At 32.3% G+C, this 25,917-nt stretch overlaps 1 protein-coding gene across 1 annotated transcript; it reads left to right on the forward strand.

Annotated features, from left to right (window-relative positions):
* The first annotated feature begins 3,264 nt into the window (after positions 1-3,264).
* Positions 3,265-14,837, forward strand: LOC147391559 (uncharacterized). Its single transcript, XM_086459082.1, has 6 exons — positions 3,265-3,940; positions 4,069-4,241; positions 4,333-4,438; positions 13,359-14,066; positions 14,195-14,367; positions 14,466-14,837. Exons 1-6 carry the CDS (start codon positions 3,338-3,340, stop codon positions 14,578-14,580), a joined length of 1,878 nt encoding a protein of 625 aa, XP_086315208.1. The 5' UTR covers positions 3,265-3,337; the 3' UTR covers positions 14,581-14,837.
* The last annotated feature ends 11,080 nt before the right edge of the window (positions 14,838-25,917 follow it).

Below are 25,917 nucleotides of genomic sequence, written 5' to 3' on the forward strand. Positions count from 1 at the left end.
AGTAATACGGTTTATCATTAAAAATCATAAATATTGTTTTTAGAATCCTCACTTAATATAAATAAAAGTGTTAACTCTTGATTCTCAAAGTTTTAACTTTCTTTGAATCATTTTCATTCGTTCGATCTTAGTTATGGCATATGTTGGTCCCATGAGATCAATTCTCTAAGTATGCTAGACATTGGACACTTGTCAGTATTTGTAAGTGTCATTTTATCTTTTTTTAATTTCTTAAATATTTTTTTTTTACATCACCAAACGTAAGTTGCGTGAATTTCTTGATTTGTAAATTCAACGATTCTCATCAGAATTATACCAGGAGACATGGATGGGTTAATTAGAAAAACAATATCCGGATCAGGGATGGGTTGATTAGAAAAAAAATATCCGGATCCGGATGCGACCCATTTCATGGCCTACTTGTGTTGTTGACAACTGACCAATAGGGACTGAGAAACTACAGCGATACCCTGATATGCATTCCAGCTTATGGAATCTTTCCTTATTTGTCATTGAAGTGGGCCCTACAAAATTGGACTTAAGAGGTATAGGTTCCCATCATTTTCTTACGACACGTATGTCGTCGTATCGTCCACGTGTCATTTTTCACGCGGTTCATCACCTCCCATCATTACCAATCACGTGATGAAACTTATCCTGAGCCCCCGTTTAGTGTCGTTTGTCCCTGGCGTTTGAAACAAACGTCGTTATCTCCCGCGTGGTATGGGCAGTGTATTATTTCCGTTAACCCATACACTGGATGTGAAAAGACTAAATTGACCCTAGACCTTTTGCTATCTAATCAAGATCAAATGATAAATTTGTCACAAATAAGTGCACTGAGTTTGATTGGTGATTTCTAACCATGGAATTTTTTTTTTCTTTATTATCATATTTTTACACAATACATGAAACCCTCTATTTTATTTTTTGTCTTTCATTTTGTACTTTTTAAAACATATCATAAGATGTCCTTGCATGTCTCGATTGCACGAAATTTTTTTGACACATGCAACAAAATATAATCTATCTTTATAAAGTAGTTAGAAATCATCAATCAAACTAATTTTTTAGGTGTGGGTCCACTAATATATGAGCAAAAACTACATTGGTCCCCTATTTTTAATGTGGTTACAATTAATTTTATTTAATTAAATAAAATTAACTCTAATAATCAATTTTTATTTCTATCTTGATCAAACTCTTGAGATCTAGATTGGAGCAAAAGATTTCATTGCTTCTTGATACATTTGATCATTTTACTTATCACATAAAAATGTGATTCCCTTATGAGAGTTTTTTTTTTTTTTATAAAAAAAAATCTCTTTGAATCACAAATTTGTGATGATAGATGCATGTACGTTGAGTTAAAAGGGGGAATGGGGGGAATGAATCATAACGTGAGTCTTCTTATTTAATGTCGTTATAGCCGGAAGGTCAACTACTTTGCATTTCTTGGATCTAACGTTCTTAGGGTTTAGACCCTCTACTCACGAGGGTTAGTTAAGTATCCTTCATGTGGGATTATTTTTGTTTTAAATAATTAAATTTAGAACTTTTTTATATTCAATCAACGGTTGAGATTCTCTGTCAAACAAACAGATGAATGAGATTAAAGGAAAATATATAAATTTTCTTAGAGATCAATTCTTGTTTTTTAAGTTAATTTTGAATCCAACAAATGAAAATTGTGTTTATATTTCTATGGGTGGCCAACAGAATATCCAACAGGGATGTTGAGTTCGGTGGCTATTCAACATCCTGGAGCACTGGATCTGATAGTGGAGCTCTGAATAAACTCCCAAAACCATTAGCTGAGTCCCAGGTATTTTCTTTTCTTTGTTCATTTACTTTATTCACTTTAACAACTTTACTAAATTACACTAATACCCTAACGATCACAATCAATCATGATTAAACGCATAGAATAGAAACTTAAGAAAGAATTATTGATAATAGAAACATATGGTTAAATCACATAAAAGTAGTGAGAAACTAATCTAATCCAGAAGCTCGAGGCCAATACCGCGTGGGAATTGTGCGGTTCGGAAAATATTTAACAGTAATTTGAGTATGAGACGAGCCCCAAAGAATGATCACTTTCAATAAATCTAAATCATTCTATTATAAAACCTTTGGGATAATTATGATGAAGAGAATATTATAATTCAAGGGTTTAAATGGCGGCTATGCACACTCCAATGAGTGAGATTTTAATGATGTAATTAAACCACGCGAACTCTAGAAATTAGGTGCAACAGAAACACCACTCTCAAATACCGATATGTATCCATCATGAACAGAAGAATATTTTATGAAATCAAATCTCTAAAGAATCATGTACTGTGATTTCGATCATTTTGATACATGAGATATAACAAGCACAATTATGATATGTCTAAAGATTTTCAAAAAATATATAAAAATTAATATTGAAGGTAAGATAGGTAATTTTCTATTATATAATATGAATTTTTTTTAAAATTTCTACTAACTTCATCGTTGAAGTGTAATTACAGAAACAATATAAATAACAATCAAAATATAAGATTAACTATCAAACTGAAAGAAAGGATAATGAAATTGAAAGAAAATTTGCATCCTCATAAATCAATTCAGATTTTTTTACCTCCATCTTTCTTACCTAACCACTTAAACTCCATCTTATCTTAAGGTTCCAAACCAATAAATACATCTATGGATTGATTAGATTCGATTATAAGGTGATGTGAAGGGAGTTATCTATAGAAAGTGTCAATAATTGATTAGTTAACAACCTTTATCAATGAATTGGGATGGTTGGTGGGGTTCATATTCTTTTCTTTCATGTCAACTACCTTTCCCTTCTCATGATTTAGAAAATTTTGAGGAACAGTTCTAGTGTAAAAAGTTATTAACCTAATCAATATCTTTTATGTTAAAATATCTACAAACAATAAGGTTAAAGATGTCTGGTTTGGGGGGTATTAAGGTCATTATCTATGTTAACCTTTCAAGAAGACTTACGTCAAGAGGCATTATAAATTATGTAACGAACTTTTAAGACAAAATCAACACATCGATTTCCGTACGTACACGTGGCGAAAATGACGTTCAAGTTAGTCACGGTCTTGAGACACGTGGAAGTTCATGAATGGACAATGGGACAGTGGGGTTACACCCTCACGTGAAACATCACGCGTGTCATTTCCTCAAACATGTTCACTTAACGCCGTCTCTGTCACTAACGGCGTTTAGCTACCTATAAAATTCACACTTCCCACACTGCTTTTTCGCTCTCAGTCAGGACTGAGAAGTGCTCTCTTCTTAGGTTTGCTCTCTTACGGTCCGGTCTATCATGACATCTGTTCTTATTCGAACCGGTTCGGAACCGGTTCTCTTCTCTCCTATTCACGATTCGCAAAAGTTTTCCAACTCTTATCACGATTCCGCCATCGGAATCTTATTTTCCGATAAGAATCAATCATCTTCTCCGAGATCTTCTCTGCATTTGGAGATCAAAAACAAGAAAAATCTTCCAAAGTACATCAGAAGAGCGTTTTCAGAAACCGACATGATCCAATCGGTTTACAAGGTCTCGAACCGGTTTTCCAAGACCGGTTCACGATCGTTTCCATCGAGAATACCAGAGGTGGATGAAGAAGATCTATTGGGAGAAAATAGTGGAAGATCTGTGGTTCTTAAGAAGAAAATTTTAGATCGGTGTAGTTCTGGAATTTTGCCGGAAAATGAGGTTTTGCCGGAGGAGATTGAGTTTTCCGGTGGAGGAATCGGAAAAGGAAAGAAAATCGGTGGCGGCGGTGACGGAGGTGATAGTGATGGTAGTTTAGGTAGTGATGGCGCAGATCAGAGCAAGATCAATGCTTATTATCAAGAGATGTTGAAGATGGATCCACAAAATCCTCTGCTTTTAAGGAATTACGGCAAATTCTTGCATGAGGTACTGTGATTCTTTGTCTCTCTTTGTTTGAATCTGAAGTTGTTGATTTTGCTCTTTGTTTGTAGATCTTTGATTTTGATCTGATCTTGTTGATTTTATTTTGTGTATCAAATTGTTGATCAATAAAGGTGGAGAGAGATGTGGTGAGAGCTGAGGAGTATTACGAGAGAGCGATATTAGCGAGTCCAGGAGACGGAGAAGTGTTGTCTCTGTACGGAAATTTGATTTGGGACACTTATAGAGATGGAGAGAGAGCTAAAACTTACTTTGATCAAGCCGTTCAATCGTCTCCTGACGACTGGTAATTGAGAATAACATATTTGATTTGTGGATCATATACTTGGTTGAATGAGTTGTGATGAAGATTTGATTTTGATTATAAAATTGTGCAGCTATGTGTTGGGATCATATGCGCATTTTCTTTGGGATGCTGAGGAGGAAGACGAAGACGAATCACAGCAAGTGAAAGCAGCATCTACGAGTGCTCCTTTGGTTCAAGTTTTTTGACTCTCTCTTTGTTCGACTGATCTAGAGATCAATCCACCAACTACCGCTACTGTGATTAACTAATTAACTAATAACCAGAGAAAAAAAACTTTAACTGTTTCTCTAAGACTAATAAGTGGGGGCGAATATAAGAAGAGAGAGAGCAAACAGGCCAAAGAAGAAGAAGATGAAAATGTTTGAATTTTGGTTGTTGTACAGTTTAATTTTAATATTATTGTCTATAAAGATTGAGGACTATTAATCTTTTCTTTCTCACCTTATCATCTCTGAATGAATAAAAGTTTATCATGAAAAATCCTAGAACTCCTTCTGAGTAATACGTTCATTTAAAACATTAATTGTTATTTTATTTTTATATTTTAGATAAATTATGAGAAATTTTTTGCATGGGATTTTAAATAATTTGAATTGACCAATCACAGGATGCAATTTGTGATGAGCGCATTTTCATTACAGTCCAGTCTTGATAAATAGTATGCCATGTGCTCAAATAATAGATTTTTTTCTTCGAATACCTATGATTTTGTAAGTGTGCTTATCATGAAAAATCCTAGAACTCCTTCTGACTAATATGTTCATTTAAAATATTAATTATTATTTTATTTTAATATTTTAGATAATAATATGTTCATTTAAAACATTAATTATTATTTTATTTTTATATTTTAGATAAGTTATGAGAATTTTTTTGCATGAAATTTTAAATAATTTGGATTGACCAATCACAGGATGCAATTTGTGACGAGTGCATTTCCATTACAGTCCTGATAAATAATATGCCATGTGCCCAAATCATAGATTTTTTTCTTTGTATACCTATGATTTTGTACATGTGTATTATTAGTTTTTTTAATATAAATTATTTTTTAAATCATATTAAATAAATTTTAATACATGCAACTTAATGTGATTGGTCAATATACGATTCAAAGAATTATTAAATTTTTATGCATAATTTTTTATTTTTTATTCATGTCATTGTGATAATTGTATTTATTTGTTTGTTTTTGTGTGTGTGTATAGATAAATTGGATTTAAACCCACGACCTAGAATTGTTTTGCAATGCATCAAACTAACAAATCTAAATTGTTGATTGTAACATCTGAACATAAATTATTGTGTGATCAATCTTGTTTACAATGATCTTGACGATTTCAGTCATAAATCTCAACAATTTGAATTTTTTTTTATTATTATTTTAAGATAAAATAAAAAAATTAGAACTCCAAAAATTAGGTTACATATAGAAACACATCCCTATCATGGGGTCTATGAATTAATTTTTTGAAGAGAAAAAAACGGATGAGGGTCACTTTTCTTTCAACCAAAGTCTCAATTTTCCTCTATGGCGTTTCTTTGCAAGTGGTTAAAGCTTTTTTCTAACCTGAACTACACAATCTTCATGTTTATCTTAGCTCACACGCATACATAGCCATTACTTTCTCAACTTTGATGATTGTAAGAAAAGATATATAAAAAAAACCCTCACTAAAAGTTTAAGAAATTCTATTATTTTATTATACAATTAGGAGGTGGCATTTGTAAAATCAATGTTTCAAAAAGTGCTTAATTATAATTTAAAATATTGATTAAAACGGTTTTAAAGATTATATAATTAAAAAAAATATTTTTATAATTGTGAAAATTAAGAGAATTATACTGTTGTAAATTACAATTTTCTTAATTTATTTATTTATTATTATTAAAATGATCGTGATTCTATTAAATTTAAAATATAAAAGTGGGGGACCTGAATTTGGTGTCATGCACGTCTAATCTGCCTTTTATTATTGTGAAAGTGATTCTTAAGGCTATGATGCTTGAATATATCTTGTAATTCAAAAATATATTTACTTGTAATTTAACATCAAAATGACGTTCTAGTATTTAGAGCATCTCGGCATCTCAAATTTTGGAATTGTCTTATATAAAAGCTTTGCAATCCAAGTATCATATGGTCTCTAAAAATTGGAATATATTAAAAGCAATGTTATAATTGACATCACTTTTAGAATATCTCAAAATTTGCTAAAGTATATTTTATGTTGGATAAAGTGTATTTTGAATTTTTTATTTATACTAAATTATCATTCAAAACATAAAAATATATTATTTTCAATTTATTTTTTATTAAATCATTATAAAAAATGTATCAATATCATTTTTTTCGATGAAGTATTAGAGAGACGTGTGTCAATATAATATTTTTTTTCCTTTATTATTTCAAAAAATAGAATTAAAAGAGATAAATATAATATTACCATTGGAGATGTTCTTAGGCATGTAATGTTTTGAAAAAATACACATGCATGTAGAAAAGGGTTAACATAACTAAATTTCAATTTTAAATTATAATATCAACTTTTTGAAAGAATGCAACCAAATGAATGAAGATTTTAGATTCTAACGAAAAGTTTCTATAATTTTAAATGGTCTCAAACTGTCTCCCAGAATGTAATTTGAGAGATTTAGCATGGCTATTTATAGTGTCGTGCTTGAGTGACCTCAAGATTGACATCGATTCACACTTTACTGACATGGAGGTGAGCACACAACCATATATGATTTTCACTCATGGGAAATGTTCAGCAACAAATATTTTGGCAAAACATTTTTCAAAACATGGGTTAGAGGTTTTGGAATGAGCTGATTTTTGGTGAGGATGATCTCTACGGTGAGGAGATCATCATCACCAAAAATCAGCCCATTCCAAAACTTCTAATTCCATCAAAAATGATTTACAAAAAATGGACGGTCCACAATTTTTCAACTTGTAAACTAGGGCTAGAAGTTTTGGAATGGGCTGATTTTTGGTGAGGATGATCTCCTCACCGTAGAGATCATCCTCACCAAAAATCAGCCCATTCCAAAACCTCTAACCCATGTTTTGAAAAATGTTTTGCCAAAATGTTTGTTGTTGAACGAGACCCTTCACTCATATATTGATGAAAAACATGTATAATTCCGTACACACCTTTACGTCAGCAAAGTGTGAATCAATGCTCATAGTGAAGTCACTCCAGCATTATCCTTCTTCATCTTCTATAAACCTCACCATAGTAGAATATTATGTGAATATTATATGAAGAAAATGTGAAAAAAGAAAAGAAAATGAAAATGAAACTAATTAATCATACGTACTGTTTGGTTCATTGTACTCTAGAAACAATCAAATGGTTATTATGAAAAAAAATAAATTATAAACTATAAAATCTTAAGAAAAAGAACCCTGATAATATGACACTCTCCTCTGACAATGCACCCCTACGCCCCCATCATAGAGTCGTAGATCATTTGCCTTAAGATACACAAGAAAAATATTTATGATTCTACATATCCCAACACAAATGATCTATGATTCTAAGAGGGAGGGAGGGAGCATCATATTATCATGACTCTAAGAAAAAGGGTTGGCGTAAAATATTATATGTTCATCGTATCTAAATATAATTAATTTTCTATGTAAACCTCACCATTGTGGAGTGGTGTTTGTATATAATGAAGAGTTCATTCCTCTTTATGCTAGTGAGAGAAAGACTTCGTCTCCACTTGGTTTTCTTGTTTAATGATAGAAACGAAAACCTTTGAGGACCCTACACCTGGCAAATGCATGCCTACGTGTCTGCAGTAGGGTTAGACCCTTTCATGCAATATCATACGTGTCAATACAATGTTCATACTTCATACATCCATACCTTTCTCAACTTTGATAGTTGAAAAGAGAAAAACAAGAGCCTTTTTGTTAGTTTAGAAATTTTATTGCACAATTCTTTTAATGGTTGTAAAAGTGATTCTAGAATATCAGAAATAGAAATAGACTTAAAATTAGAAGCGATGCAAGACTATTTCTTGTAAATTTGAAAATCTGTTTTCTAGTGTTTTTGCACTAAAGGGATGTTCTAGTCCTTAGTCATGCAATATTTTCAATAATATAATTAAATGCAGAAAATGGATAGGATTCGGGGAAAACTAGGTTGCAATTTTAGATTATACTATTAAAGTGCATGTGCTTTGCACGTGTATATATTTATTTGATAATAAATTAAAAATTATTATTTTAAAATTTTACGTTAAATTGAAGATGCACATATTTCCTATATTTTTGTCCCTCCTACTTGCAAGTAGAACATCGATGGGAGGAACAATATTAGGTTTAAGAGATGAATATCAACCCCCCCAACCCAAAAAAAATAAAAATAAATAATTAATTAATAAATAAAATAAAAAAATTGACTCTATATTCTATTTAGTATCATAGCTTGACCATGCAAATCCCCATATTTAGTGGTTACATGGTATTCTTAATCATAGCTTTCTTCGATAATTAAGGCATTCAAGTAGTATTTTTTCAATAGGAATATGGACTTCGAATTGCAGCACAAGATCTATATTTGTACGAGTTGAAAAACTTTTCCAAGAATATGTATAAAATCACCAAGGGGAGTGGAGAGTGGGGAGGGAGGGAGTGGAAGGGCACTACAGGAAAACTGAAAAATTCCACAGAAAAAAATTGACGGGCCAAGGCCCACAGATTTTAGAAACTGAATTTTGACAGTCTAAGACCATCAAAATTCTTAATGTTCCCAGATTTGACGGTTTAGAATTGTCAAATTTCTCCCATCCTTCATTAATTTGATAGTTTCAAACCATCGAAAACAAAAATTTGACAATGAAAATTTTGACACCAATTTAACTTTTTTGTCCGTCGAATTTTATGAAATTTGATGGCCCAAGGCAGTCAAATATGGGCTTTTTTCGCATAGTGGGGGTTATAACATAGATTACATATTAATCAGAAGTAACCACACATTCAAGCCCTTGTTTTCAATCAATATATGAAAATAATTCAATAACATATTCTTTATCAAGGTTAACAATGATATCATGCTTACCCCATATAAATGGACAAAAGCCAATGACCAAAGCAACGATTATAATTATTCATGACTGTTCCAGGAAAATATCTTTGCTAGAAGAAAGTGTAGAAGTTATGTAAAATCAAAAGGGAAATCATAACAACACATTATCAACTTGCATGTTAAATTAGGACTGACTTACCAAATATTGAAGAGATCTATATCACACTCAAGATCGAAAAACTTGTAGTAATGGAAAAAGTACAACAAAACCCTCTTTAGAATCTAGTAAAGTCGGAGTCACCATCACAGATGAATACTTGAAATGTGAATTTTGGTTTTTTGAATGGATCCACCAAGAGGGCTTAAAGTTTACCAACATGCAATAGAACAAAAGTAAATAAATAGAAGCAATGATAGTATAACCAAGTGCACCTCCAAGCACTTTTGCCAAGAAGGTGACATTCACCTCAAGGGCCCCTTTCTTTATTAGACGCCATTAAATAACCATATCTTAGTTTAATAGTGATTGGTAGTCAATCAAGCCATAAAGCCAATCAACAGTGACTTAACAAACCTGATTGAATTGTGTATAAGAGGATTTAGAATGCCACAACAATTAGAAGAGCAAGCACTACATGAAAACTAAAAAATTCTATATTAAAATTCGATGAGTCAAGACCCATGAATTTTAGAAACCAAAATTTGATGGTCTAGGGTCGTCGTAACTTTTGATGTTCCCTGGATTCAATGACTTAGAATTGTCAAATTTCTCCCATCCTCTATTAATTCAACAGTTTCTACTTGTTGGAAGAAAAAATTCGACAATGAAAAATTTGACGATATGGTCTGTTAACTTTAATGAAATTCGACAGCCTTGGACCGTCGAATATGAGCTTTTTTCATGTTGTGAAGTACAATGTAGTGCCAAATAATAGTGCATAACATACAGATAGATCAACATGTGTTTCACCACTAAAAATATGTTTTTATGAGGATATATTTCAGTAAAAATTTCTAAAGTGAATGTACCACTTGGCAATTCTACAAGTTTTATATGGTGAGAATCCAAATGAAAATATTCTTTATGTGGAAGACCAAAAATTACAATTAACAAAAGCTAGACAATAAAATTATGATATAGAAAAAGATGTCTTTAGATTTAAATTTATATGGAGAGTACTCATGTCATGTCAATGCTTCTATAGCATTTTGCAACCACCCCGTTAACTTGTCTAACAATCACAATCTGAAGGAGTAATAACATTTTGTTTATACAATTGAGGATACCCAATTGTATATTGTATAATTCTAAAAGAATGTATAAATTAAGTTTGAACTGTTTGAATCATATGTTTCTTTCATTGTGAATGAGCCATGTTGCGTATAATTAACTGGATTCTACGTCAACAGTAGCTTTATTGAGGCCTCAGCCTCAAGCCTATTGGAACATTTATCAGAACCTTTGGGATGCAAACTAATTGTTGTTTTAGAGCTTTGGATACCAATGATATATACATGATAAGAGACTTAATCATTGGAACAATTAGAAAAATGACCATAAAATAAGAAACCAATAGAATGTAAATTGTAGACAGAGATCTCAATAGTTTTTTACGATGTGTTTCACACATCAAATTTAAACACAAGAGTTAAGATAACAAAGGAAAGTTTGTACATGTTCTTGTTTTTTTCTCAGGAAATATATGAATTTCAAAATGAATGATGGGCCACAACCCTCTCATCTTGTTTTTCTAATCGGTATGCCTCTCATCTTCTTAATAGAGTAAAACAAAGTAATGACAAGTCTTACCCTGAGTACAACCGTACAAGTATTAATTTGTTTTGCAGCTTAAATGGCAATCTGAAACAATGAATGTTTAAAAAAAAAAAAAACAATTATGCTTCATTATTAGTCATTTATGTATTTAATTTGTCATTTACTTTTTGCTGACACAATACTTCTTCAGATGAATAATTAAATGGTCAGCATTGTAAAACTGACACTAAGAATTTAGGAGGCATAAAAAGGTAGATTAAATCTATGAGAATAGTATATCATAATAGTAAATTTTCTCATCAATGGTCTACCATACAAAATCTCAATGGAAATCCTTTCAAAATGAAGAAAGGTTTTGCCACAATACAAAAGGGAGACTAGAAATAAAAACTAGCTAAAAAGAGAGTATGTCCTCTTGATCCAAGTCCCTCTTTGTGGTTTTTATTTATTTATGGGTAAGCTGTATTTGATCCCATGACCTCAAAGTTATTTTGCAATGTATCAAACCAACTAATAAGTCACTCATGAAAAACATTAAAGTGTTTTTCATATATATCGATTAACAAAACTATATGTTCACACACACATACACACAACACAACAACAAAATAGCAAAAATTACAACAAAAAGTACAGAGAGGGAAAAAAACAAATGAAAAAGAAAATGCAATATTTACAAGAAAAAATTTCACACTTTGACAAGTGTGTTGATCAATTTCTTTTTCATGAGTTTTGAGGTCAAACCTGATATTCTTTGATCCTCTTGTTGATCTATAGATATCACTTTGTTCTTTGTAGGGGGGAAAATATAAAGAAATACACATAACAATAACAAAAGTACTAATAAAAAGAACAGAAAAAAAAGAAAGAAAAAGAAAATGCAATATTAACAAGAATAATTTTTACACATTAACAAATTTGTTGATCAATTTCTTTTTCATGAGTTTTGAGGCCAAATAAATACCAATTTGTTTTCCAAGCACTGTCCTTTTTAGATAATCTACATAAGTAAGGAGGGGAGAATACATTCTCTTTTAGGTTCTTTATGTTGTGTATGTGAACATTTTTATGAAGCTTACTTAGTAATTTGACCAAACGCCTATTAGGTATTTCACCAAACACCTATTGGGTATTTTACCAAACACCATGTATGCTACACATTCAAAGATCTTGTTTGATAATGACAATGAAAGATAATCCAACTAATAGTAGTAAATGCAAATAAGATAAACAATCACATAAAAAAAAAGAGTAAGAACACAATATTCACAACACGAGATCTTATGTGGTTCACCTGAAGATTACGTCCATGGAGGTATGAGCGTTAGAGCTCGATTTCAACATGAAAAAATGGGGTAAATCAATATAAGGATTCCCTTTATTACATAGCTTCACCTTTTTCTAAATCTCAATATTCTCAAATCTCTCAACCTCTTTTCTCTTTGATTTCTTTATTTCTTTACTCTTTTCTATAGAAAAGACTTAGACTTGAAGGTAGACTTGTTATAATAATTATAATAATAATAGAAACAAAATCCTACTTAGAAACACTATATAAATAGGTCATTTACATAAGTTATAAATCCAATCCAAATTATGTTGAACTAACAAAAAATTACACACATTTAAATCGGACCTAATTATTTTTAAGTCGTACTTCATCTTATCTTAAGGATCCAAATTAAGAAATACATCTTTTGATTGATTAGATTCGATTATAAGGTGATGTCAAGGGAGCTATCTATAGAAGGTGTCAATAATTGGTTAGTTAACAACCTTTATCAATGAATTGGGCTGGTTGGTAGGGTTCATATTCTTTTCTTTCATGTCAACTACCTTTCCCTTTTCATGATTTAGAAAATTTTGAGGAAAAGCTCTAGTGTAAAAACCTATTTACCAGATCAATATCTTTTAGGTTAAAAAGCCCTACAACAAGGTTAAAGTTGACTGGTTTGGGGGGTATTAAGGTCATTAGCTATGTTAATCTCTCAAGAAGACTTACGTCAAGAGGCATATTAGGTAATGTAACGAACTTTTAACAAGAAAAAATCAGCACGTCGATTTCCGTACGTCCACGTGGTTTAAATGTACGTCCAATTAAGTCACGGTCTATTAGACACGTGGAAGTTCTTAAATGGATAATAGGACACTATACCTGAACGCCAAAGTAGCTGCAGTAGAGTTAGACCCTCCACGTGAAACATAACGCGTGTCATTTCCTCAAATATCTTCACTTAACGCCGTCTCTATCACTAACGGCGTTTACCTAATTATAAAATTAAGACTTCCCACACGGCTTTTTCGCTTTCAGTCAGAACTGAGAAGTGTTCGCTTCTTAGGCTTTGTTCTCTTCCGGTCCGGTCTATCATGACATCTGTTCTTATTCGAACCGTATCGGAACCGGTTCTCTACTCTCCTATTCATGATTGGCAAAACATTTCCTACTCTTATCACGTTTCCGTCATCGGAATCTTATTTTTCGATAAGAATCAATCATCTTCTCCGAGATCTTCTCTGCATTTGGAGATCAAAAACAAGAAAAATCTTCCAAAGTACATCAGAAGAGCGTTTTCAGAAATAGACATGATCCAATCGGTTTACAAGGTCTCGAACCGGTTTTCCAACACCGGTTCACGATCGTTTCCATCAAGAATACCAGAGGTGGATGAAGAAGATCTATTGGAAGAAAATAGTGGAAGATCTGTAGTTCTTAAGAAGAAAAATTTAGATCGGTGTAGTTATGATCGAAGTTCTGGAATTTCGCCGGAAAATGAGGTTTTGCCGGAGGATATTGAGTTTTCCGGTGGAGGAATCGGAAAAGGAAGGAAAATCGGTGGCGGCGGCGACGGAGGTGATAGTGGTGGTAGTTTAGGTAGTGATGACGCAGATCAGAGCAAGATCGATGCTTATTATCAAGAGATGTTGAAGATGGATCCACAAAATCCTCTGCTTTTAAGGAATTACGGAAAATTCTTGCATGAGGTACTGTGATTCTTTGTCTCTATTTGTTTGAATCTGAAGTTGTTGTTTTTGTTCTTTGTTTGTAGATCTTTGATTTTGATCTGATCTGGTTGATTTTATTTTGTGGATCAAATTGTTGATCAATAAAGGTGAAGAGAGATGTGGTGAGAGCTGAGGAGTATTACGAGAGAGCGATATTAGCGAGTCCAGGAGACGGAGAAGTGTTGTCTCTGTACGGAAATTTGATTTGGGACACTTATAGAGATGGAGAGAGAGCTAAAACTTACTTTGATCAAGCCGTTCAATCGTCTCCTGACGACTGGTAAGTGGTAATTGAGAATAACATATTTGATTTGTGGATCATATACTTGGTTGAATGAGTTGTGATGAAGATTTGATTTTGATTATAAAATTGTGCAGCTATGTGTTGGGATCATATGCGCATTTTCTATGGGATGCTGAGGAGGAAGATGAAGATGAATCACAGCAAGTGAAAGCAGCATCAACGAGTGCTCCTTTGGTTCAAGTTTTTTGACTCTCTCTTTGTTCGACTGATCTAGAGATCAATCCACCAACTAGTGCTACTGAAATTAACTAATTAACTAATAACTAGAGAAGAATAACTTTAACTGTTTCTCTAAGACTAATAAGTGGGGACGAATATAGAAAGAGTGAGAGAGTAAACAGGCTAAAGAAGAAGAAGATGAAAATGTTTGAATTTTGGTTTTTATACAGTTTAATTTTAATATTATTATCTATAAAGATTGAGAACCATTAATCTTTTCTTTCTCACTTTATCATCTCCAAATGTATAAATGTTTATCATGAAAAATCCTAGTACTCCGTCTAACTAATATGTTCATTTAAAACATTAATTGTTATTTTATTTTTATATTTTAGGTAAATTATGAGAATTTTTTTTTGCATGGGATTTTAAATAATTTGGATTTACCAGGGCATTTCCATTAGAGTCGTGATAAATGATATACCATGTGCCCAAATCATAGATTTTTTTCTCCATCTATCTATGGTTTTGTGCATGTGTCATCATTAGTATTTTTTTAATATAAATTATTTTTCAAATCACGTTAAATAAATTTTAATACATCCAACATTATCTGATTGGTCAATATGTGATTTAAAAAATTATTGAATTTTCTATGCATAATTTGTTTTGTTCATATGGTTGTGATAATTGTAATGTTTGTTTGTTTGTTTGTGTGTATGTGTGCGTGAGCGCGCGTGTGTGTGGGTAAACTGGACTTAAACTCACGAATTGGAATTGTTTTGTAGTGCGTTAAACTAAGAATGTTGATCTTAACTATTTGAATCGTGAATCTTAATAATTTGACATTTTTCTATCTTGAGAAAAGAAAATATAAAAAAATTAAGGTACATAAAGAAACACAGCCCTATCATGGGGCCTATCAATTATTTTTTTGAAGAGAAAAAAACGGATGTGGCTCACTTTTCTTTCAACCAAAGTCTCAATTGTCCTGTGTGGTGTTACTTTGCAAATGGTTGAAGTTACTTTTTTATTTTATTTTTTTCCGACCTGAACTACACTACACCATCTCATGTTAAACCTCACGCTTATACATTACTTTCTCAACTTTGATGATTGTAAGAAGGAAAAATAAACAAAAAACCTCACTGGAAGTTTAAGAAATTCTATTATTTTATTATACAACTAGAAGATGGCATTTGCAAAAATCAAATGTAACAAGGACTTACTTATAATTTAAAATATTGATTAAAGAATTTTTAAAGATTATATAATTCAAAGAATACTTTTGTAATTTTGAAAATTAAGCAAATTATACTATTGTAAATTGCAATTTTCTTGATTTTTTTAAATCAAAATATTGTGCGTTTATTAAATTTAAAATATAAAGGTAGGGGCATGAATTTGGTGTCATACCACGTCTAATCTGCCTTTTCTCATTATAATAGTAAAAGTATGGTGCATTATTGCAATGGTAATAGAGCATTTCTCATCACTAGGAAATTTTATACGATACAATTTTTTATTATTGGGAAGGTGATTCTTAAGACAACAATGCATGACTATCTATATCTTGTAATTCAAAAAATATATTTACTTATGCTTTAGCATCAAAATGACGTTCTGGTACTTGGAGCATCTCTAACAATGTCTCTAATTTTAGAATTGTCTCACATAAAAGCTTTGCAATGCAAGTGTCATATGGTCTCTAAAAATTGGAATATGTTAAAAGTAATGTTATAATTGGCATCACTTTTAGAATATTTCAAAATTTGCTAAAGTGTCTTTTCTGTTGGACAAAATGTATTTTGGATTTTTTTTTTTTATATACCAAATTATCATTTAGAGCATAAAAAAAATATTATTTTCGATTTGTTTTTTATCAAATTGTTATCTAAAACGTATCAATAGTATTTTTTTTTAAATGAAGTATTGGACAAACATGTGTCAAATATGACATTTTTTTTTTTTACTTTATTATTTCAAAAAATAGAATTGAAAGAGACAAATATAATATTGCCATTGGAGATGTTCTTAGGCAAGTAATATTTTGAAAAAAAATATACATGTAGAAAAGGATTAACAAAACTAGACTCCAATTTTAGATTATAATATCGACTTTTTGAAAGAATGCAACCAAATGAAGATTTTAGATCCCAAAGACAAGTTTCTATAATTTGATTTTTACAACCCAATGAAGATTTCTGAAAGAATGCAACCAAATGAAGATTTTAGATCTTAAAGATAAGTTTCTATAATTTTAGATGGTCTCAAACAATCTCCCAGAACGTGGTTTGAGAGATTTAGCGTGACTATTCACAGTGTCATGCTTGAGTGACCTCAAGATTGACATCGATTCACACTTTGCTGACGTGGAGGTGAGCACACAACTATATATGTTTCCACTCATATATCGATGAAAAACATCTATGATTCCGTACACACCTTTACGTCAACAAAGTGTGAATCAATGCTAATATTGAAGTCACTCCAGCATTCTTCTTCTCCATCTTCTATAAACCCCACCATCGTAGAAAGAAGTGCGAATATTATATGAAGAAAATGTGAAAAAGAAAAGAAAATGAAAATGAAACTTAATAATCATACAGGCTGTTTGGTTCATTGAGCTCTAGAGAAAATAAAATGGTTTATAAAGAAAAAATTATTATAAGTTGCAATGATATCATATGAAAATAATTCAATAACATATTCTTTATGAAGGGTAACAATGATATCATGCTTACCCCCATATAAATGGACAAAAGCCAATGATCACAACAACGATTATAATTATTCATATGATTGTTCCAGGAAAATATCTTTGCTAGAAGAAAGTGTAGAAGTTATGTAAAATCAAAAGAGAAATCATAACAACACATTATCAACTTACATGTTAAATCTGGAATGACCTGCCAAATATTGAAGAGAGCTATATCACACTCAAGATCGAAAAACTTGTAGTAATGGAAAAAATACAACAAAACCCTCTTTAGAATCTAGTAAAGTCGGAGTCACCATCACAGATGAATACTTGAAATGTGAATTTTGATTTTTTGAATGGATCCAAACAAAGGACTTAAAGTTTACCAACATGGAATAGAACAAAAGTAAACATAAATAGAAGCAATGATAGTGGAGCCAAGTGCACCTCCAAGCACTTCTGCTAAGAAGGTGACATTCACCTCAAGGGCCGCTTTCTTTATTAGACTCCATTAAATAACCATATCTTAGTTTAATAGTGATTGGTAGTCAATCAAGCCATAATGCCAATCAACATTGACTTAACAAACCTGATTGAATTATGTATAAGAGGATTTAGAATGCCACAACAATTAGAAGAGCAAGCACTACATGAAAACTAAAAAATTCTATATTAAAATTCGATAGGCCAAGACCCATGAATTTTAGAAACCAAATTTTGATGGTCTAGGGTCATCGTAACTTTTGATGTTCCTTGGATTCAACGGCTTAGAATTGTCAAATTTCTCTCATCCTCCATTAACTCAACGGTTTCAATCTGTTGGAAGAAAAAAATTCAACAATGAAAATTTTGACGCCATAATCCGTTAACTTTTATGAAATTCGATAGTTTTGGACTGTCGAATATGAACTTTTTTCATATTGTGAAGTGCAATGTAGTGCCAAAGAATAGTGCATAACATACAGATAAATCAACATGTGTTTCTCCACTAAAAATATGTTTTTATGAGGATATATTTCAGTAAAAATTTCTAAAGTGAATGTACAACTTGACAATTTTACAAGTTTTACATGGTGAGAATCCAAATGAAAATGTTTAATTGGCCTGTGAATCCTGAGACTAGTCTTTGGGCTATTTGATGGTCTGTTGCATAAGGTTGTGCTGCCGTGCTTACCATGGTCATCTCTTGTAATAAACCTATTATATTGTATTCTGTTAATCCATCTATGTTCCATTCATATAGGGATTTTCCATCATATACTGATTGGGTAGTCATGCTTCTTTCTTCATATCCCATATCTATTGGAGAGGGTCTATTGTAATAGTTTGGTAAGTTTGGTCTAATTCTTGCCCTATGAATAGTGGTGGCCATATTGACTTCTTCTTGAAATTGATTTGAGAGTTGATCTAGATCAGTTATAGGCTCCTGTTGTTCATCATCTGGACTAGAATCTGTACTAGAATTGGATTCTATTTCCATTTTATTTACTACCGTAATCTCTTTTCCTTTTCCTAGATTGAGTTTAGCTAATTTCTCATTTATTTCTTGTAACATTTCTTGTTTATCTGGGATTGTTACCCTTAATTTCTCTGGTATTTCGTATGGTGTGAAAAGTGGGGTTTTGTTCTTTGTTTGATCTGTTATAACAGCCTGTTGGGCTTCTGAAGGTTTAGGACTTGAATTGTTTTCTATTCTTGTTAATTGTTCTCCAATATATAATAAAATCAAATATATGGGATATTCCTAAAATAGGACAAATAAAATCTATACATCCTCCTCCAATAAATGAAATAGTCATCCCTGTAGATAAAGACACAGTAATAGGATCACCTTATAAAACAGTAAAACCAGAAGCAGAGCCCTTAGTACCTACAGGAAAAGATATAAATAATATAATGAAACAAAATAATTACACAAATAGATACCTCAACTCTATTGGAGAACAATTAACAAGAATAGAAAACAATTCAAGTCCTAAACCTTCAGAAGCCCAACAGACTGTTATAACAGATCAAACAAAGAACAAAACCCCACTTTTCACACCATACGAAATACCAGAGAAATTAAGGGTAACAATCCCAGATAAACAAGAAATGTTACAAGAAATAAATGAGAAATTAGCTAAACTCAATCTAGGAAAAGGAAAAGAGATTACGGTAGTAAATAAAATGGAAATAGAATCCAATTCTAGTACAGATTCTAGTCCAGATGATGAACAACAGGAGCCTATAACTGATCTAGATCAACTCTCAAATCAATTTCAAGAAGAAGTCAATATGGCCACCACTATTCATAGGGCAAGAATTAGACCAAACTTACCAAACTATTACAATAGACCCTCTCCAATAGATATGGGATATGAAGAAAGAAGCATGACTACCCAATCAGTATATGATGGAAAATCCCTATATGAATGGAACATAGATGGATTAACAGAATACAATATAATAGGTTTATTACAAGAGATGACCATGGTAAGCACGGCAGCACAACCTTATGCACCAGACCATCAAATAGCCCAAAGACTAGTCTCAGGATTCACAGGCCAATTAAAAGGATGGTGGGACCATTATATCTCCGCTGACCAACAACAATACATTCTCACAAAAAATAAGACAACTGAAACGGGAGTCTTAATAAAGAATGAACAAGGACAAGACATAGGAGATGCTGTCAATACCCTCATTCTAGCTATAACAAAACAGTTCATAGGTGACCCAGATCCCTATAGAAATAGAGCCTCAGAATTATTAACAAATCTTAGATGTCCTAAACTCCATGACTTCAGATGGTATAAAGATGTTTTCCTCACAAGAGTATTACAAAGAGCTGACTGCTCACAAGGATTTTGGAAAGAAAAATTTATTTCAGGACTACCCACACTATTTGCTGAAAAAGTTCGTACAAGAATCAGATCCCTCAATAATGGTACTATACCATACGATACTCTTACATACGGACATTTAATAGCCTATATACATGAAGAAGGACTCAAACTTTGTAATGACCTTAGATTACAACAAAAATTAAAACAAGATAGAATCTCCTCCAGAAAAGAATTAGGCCAATTCTGTGAACAATGTGGGCTTCCTCCACCTTACACCTCCTCGCCTTCCAAAATTTCCAAACGTTCAAAACATTTTCGCCCCCGAAGGAGTAACATTAGTAAAAACACCACTTATCCAAAGCAACCATCTTTCTACAAGAAAACTTCAAAATACCAAAAGAAGAAACCTTTTGAACGTTCAAAACAAACAAAACAAAAGAAAAAGATACCCATATGTTTCAAATGTGGAAAAACAGGACATTACAAGAATCAATGTAAAGTAAAACAAAAAATAAATGATTTAGAAATAAACGAAGATTTAAAAGAACAATTAGAAAATCTAATGATAAACTCTGAATACAATAACACTAGTAGTAGCCAAGAAGAAATAATTGAAGAAACAGCCTCTAACTCCAGTGAACAAGAAGGAAAGAAACATTCACTACAATTTTGTAATACAACTTGTAAATGTAAATCAATAAACACCTTAACTAAAGAACAGAGAGTATTATTCGACTATATTGACAATATAAAAGACCCAGAATTACAAAAAGGATATTTACTACAGTTAAGAGAAACAATAAAGAAGGAAAAAACAAATAATACAAGATAAGGAACAACCAGAAGAACACTTTATACAAATAATTAATAAAATACAATTTCAAAAATGGTTTGTCAACATAGAACTAGTAATCAATAAAGAATTCACAATCACAATTGTCGCCTTAGTAGACTCAGGAGCAGATTTAAACTGTATACAAGAAGGTATAATACCAACAAAATATTTTGAGAAAACTACAGAAGGAGTATCAACAGCGGATGGATCAAGTCTAAAAATAAAATACAAGCTGACCAATGTTCATATCTGCAATCAAGGAATTTGTATAAACACCCATTTTATCCTAGTTAAAAACCTAACCCAGTTTGTAATCTTAGGAACTCCATTTTTAGCATTAATACAACCTTTTACAGTAGACTCAAAAGGGATAAGATGTAAACTGTTAGACCAAGACATACAATTTGAATTCATACAAGAACCCCAAGAAAAGGAACTAGATATAATAAAAAACAAAACCATAACAAAAACAATCAATTTAATAAATAAAAAGAGAAAACAATTGAAGTTCCTAAAACAAGAAATAAATTCGTTAAAAATTGAAGAACAACTAAGAGATCCAAGACTAAAAACAAGAATACAAGAATTTAAGCAAGATCTTGAAAAACAAATATGTTCCAACATACCTAACGCCTTTTGGCATAGGAAACAACATGAAGTCCATTTACCATATGAACCAGACTTCATAGAAAAGGAAATCAAAACAAAAGCAAGACCTATTCAAATGAAAAAGGAAGATCTAGAATATTGCAAAAAAGAAATACAAGACTTATTAAACAAAAAACTCATCAGACCAAGCAATTCTCCATGGAGTTGTCCTGCCTTTTATGTCAGAAAACATTCAGAAATAGAAAGGGGAGTACCCAGATTAGTAATCAATTATAAGCTTCTAAATAAAGCCCTTAGATGGATAAGGTACCCAATACCTAACAAAAAAGATTTATTAAATAGACTATATGAAGCCAATATCTTCTCAAAATTTGACATGAAATCTGGTTTCTGGCAAATCAAGATAACAGACAAAGATAGATATAAAACAGCATTCACAGTACCATTTGGACATTATGAATGGAATGTAATGCCATTTGGACTAAAAAATGCTCCAAGTGAATTTCAAAAAATCATGAACGACATTTTCAATCAATTTTCAAAATTCATAATAGTATATATAGATGATGTCCTAATATACTCAAAATCAATAGACCAACATTGGAAACATCTAGATACCTTTGTCAATACCATTAAATATAATGGATTAGTAATCTCAGCCCCAAAAATAGTTCTATTCCAAACACAGATAAAATTCCTAGGACATAATATCAAAGACGGAACAATAATTCCAATAGACAGATCGCTACAATTTGCAGATAAATTTCCTAATGAAATCAAGGACAAAAAACAGCTACAGAGATTTTTAGAAAGTCTAAATTATATAAGAGATTTTTATCACAATCTACATGTCATAGCGAAACCTTTGTTTCAAAGGTTAAGGAAAAAACCTCCAGAGTGGACCAAAGAACATACAGAAGCAGTAAAACAATTAAAACTAAGATTAAAGGAAATACCCTGTTTAAATATTCCAAATCCCCAATCATTAAAAATAGTAGAAACTGATGCAAGCGACATAGGATACGGAGGAATATTAAAACAAAGAATAGAAGAAAGAAAAGAACAACTGGTAAGATATACCTCAGGAATTTGGAACCCTACACAACAAAAGTATTCCACTGTCAAAAAAGAAATTTTGTCCATTGTTTTATGTATTTCAAAATTTCAAGATGATTTGCTCAATCAAGAATTTATTTTAAGAATAGATTGTAAATCTGCAAAATTTGTTTTAGAAAAAGATGTCAAAAATATTGCCTCAAAACATATTTTCGCTAGGTGGCAAGCTATATTATCTATTTTTGATTTCAAAATAGAATATATAAAAGGAGAAGCTAATTCTATACCAGATTTTCTTACCAGAGAATTTTTACAAGACAGACAAGATGAGTGAAAACCCATTAAAACCTAAATCCAAAAGTTCTTATGCAATGGCAACTGCCTCTCCAGCAAAGATAACCCCAGTCAATCCTCTCCAATTCGGGTCTCCAAGTAACTTATCCAACAGGTTTCAAGTCTTAGGTACCACCAGTCCAATAAAACCTTTTTCAGGATCCATAGCAACCTCTTCAACCCAAGAACAAGAATCCAGTTCTCCCTTTTCTTTAAGACCTCAATACATCTACAAGCCCAATTTAAGCCCAATAATGACACTAGAACCAGAACTAGAAAAGTCGTGCCCAAAGACGATTGCCCAGTCAATCTTTGTCAAACCAAACCATTTCATTTCTTCTGTCCATACCAAGACCCAAAAGTTCTATGAGTTTATCCTAGTAGACTCAGATTCTGCCCTTATCACCCATACTCCAGATAAGAACGATTCAAATAGGATCTCCCATTCTAAGTGCCAGATTCTAAAGATCCTTACACTCAACACCTGGGGACAAAACCCCAACACAATGAAAAAATTTTCTCAACCCTTCAATCCACAATATTACAATTACTGGGATTACCAAAAAGCCTGGTTCAACACCTTTACCTTCCAAAATGATCAATATAACCATTCCTGGTTTTTCCTATTCAACAATCAGATCAAAGTTCAATTTCCAAATTGGTTCGCAGAATGGTGGAACCAATATGGACCCATTCCAGCCATCCTCCCAGCACCAGTACAAGAAGGATTTCAATATTTCATCCAAAACTTCATGGCCCCAGACCATTTAAGCCAAACTCCCAATTTACTAACCTTCTTTGCCCAATTTTCCCTAGCATGGATTTGCTGCTGGGAATACTGCATAGGCTCAATGTCTCAATATCATCCAATACCAGCATTTTCAAGAAAATTCAAAGTCAAGTGGTGGGTAAATCTACAATTCGACAAAGCCACCAGAGCAGGAGTAACAGCCTGGTTACATAATCACCCCCAGCAATCAAGAATAACTGCACCAAGCTCTTTAGATTTCCCATTATCCAAGTCACAGTTACAATCCAAGTTGGCAGGAGCATCATCAAAAGCTGAAATGCGAAAGCACTTAATGGAAGCATTGTCCCAAGTAGATGAAGATGAAGATCCATATGAAGATTTCACACCTCTCAATGAAGATGATTGTGAGGGTGTTCTCCCTCCATGTCATTTTCCAGAATTATAAAAGTCAGACAAGGAATCAAGAAATTAGTCAAGAAGAATTTTCAAGGACCAGTCAAGAAGTCAAGAAAACCCAAGACAATCCAGCCAGAAGATCATCATCAATAATCAAGTCTCAGGAACCTTCAAGAAAGTCAAGTCAAGTCAAAAGTCAAGTCTTAATAATTATCTCTAGCGGGAAACCGCCCAAAGGCAGCCGCCCATGTGCTGTTAGAGATCAGAAGGAATCTTTGATAAAAAAGAACATTAAAATATTATATCTTCTCTAAAGAAAAGACAAGTCATCCATCCTTATCTTATCCTATACTAGTCAAAAGTATGCCCCCATTTTTCAAAAAAGCAAGAGCCAAGTGTCCAAGTGGAGGTCCCATTTCCTATCCATCTCTCAATCTTTACGTCTACTTTCAAAAAGCAATTCTGATCAATCCAAAACAAGAGCCAAGTGTCAAAATTCAAGACCAACACTATTCGGACTCCAAATAAATCATTTGAAGTCCATGCTCTATAAAAGAAAGCAGGAACTTCTTGGGCAAGCATCCGGAAAATTGCCTAAGTCCCTCTGAGTTCAGAAATCCTTCCAGCCTTCTTAACCAAGCAACCCCTTTTTGAACCAATCGTCTTTCACCAACAAACCCTTTGTCAACCATAATCCAGAGAAGAAAATATTTTAGGTAACTTTTTATCAAATATTTCCTGTCTTTTTCCTGTCTTGCTCTTACTGTTTTATATTACTGTTTTACTCTTTATAGTTTTGTAAACAAGTCTGTAAACAAGTTTGTTTAAGCATAATTTGTTTTGTTATCATGCCTCGTTATAATTTTGGTATACAAGAAAGATTAGAAATCCTAAAATTATATTATCAAGAATTATATAGTATACATACATCTTATACAAGAGAAAATAGACCAAGAGATCAAGAATATGAGGACAATTATCAAAAATTATGTGAAATCAGACAAGAATATTTAAAGTTATTATTATTATAAAATTGTTTCAAAATTTGAAGTAGAACTCACTTCCAATTAAGCCTATGCAGTATTCCCAGCAGCAAATCCATGCTAGGGAAAATTGGGCAAAGAAGGTTAGTAAATTGGGAGTTGGGCTTAAATGGTCTGGGGCCATGAAGTTTTGGATGAAATATTGAAATCCTTCTTGTACTGGTGCTGGGAGGATGGCTGGAATGGGTCCATATTGGTTCCACCATTCTGCGAACCAATTTGGAAATTGAACTTTGATCTGATTGTTGAATAGGAAAAACCAGGAATGGTTATATTGATCATTTTGGAAGGTAAAGGTGTTGAACCAGGCTTTTTGGTAATCCCAGTAATTGTAATATTGTGGATTGAAGGGTTGAGAAAATTTTTTCATTGTGTTGGGGTTTTGTCCCCAGGTGTTGAGTGTAAGGATCTTTAGAATCTGGCACTTAGAATGGGAGATCCTATTTGAATCGTTCTTATCTGGAGTATGGGTGATAAGGGCAGAATCTGAGTCTACTAGGATAAACTCATAGAACTTTTGGGTCTTGGTATGGACAGAAGAAATGAAATGGTTTGGTTTGACAAAGATTGACTGGGCAATCGTCTTTGGGCACGACTTTTCTAGTTCTGGTTCTAGTGTCATTATTGGGCTTAAATTGGGCTTGTAGATGTATTGAGGTCTTAAAGAAAAGGGAGAACTGGATTCTTGTTCTTGGGTTGAAGAGGTTGCTATGGATCCTGAAAAAGGTTTTATTGGACTGGTGGTACCTAAGACTTGAAACCTGTTGGATAAGTTACTTGGAGACCCGAATTGGAGAGGATTGACTGGGGTTATC

The sequence above is a fragment of the Akebia trifoliata genome, chromosome 11 (genome assembly GCF_017979445.1).
Source record: "Akebia trifoliata isolate Shusen 1 chromosome 11, ASM1797944v1, whole genome shotgun sequence".
Taxonomy (NCBI): Eukaryota; Viridiplantae; Streptophyta; class Magnoliopsida; order Ranunculales; family Lardizabalaceae; genus Akebia; species Akebia trifoliata.

What these genes read in the sequence shown, in the direction of transcription:
- LOC147391559 (XM_086459082.1), top strand. Translation starts at nt 3,338, where the DNA reads ATGACATCTGTTCTTATTCGAACCGGTTCGGAACCGGTTCTCTTCTCT. An exon ending in CAATCGTCTCCTGACGACTG is followed by an intron (nt 4,242 to 4,332) that starts GTAATTGAGAAT and finishes AAAATTGTGCAG; the next exon opens with CTATGTGTTGGGATCATATG. An exon ending in ACGGAAAATTCTTGCATGAG is followed by an intron (nt 14,067 to 14,194) that starts GTACTGTGATTC and finishes TGATCAATAAAG; the next exon opens with GTGAAGAGAGATGTGGTGAG.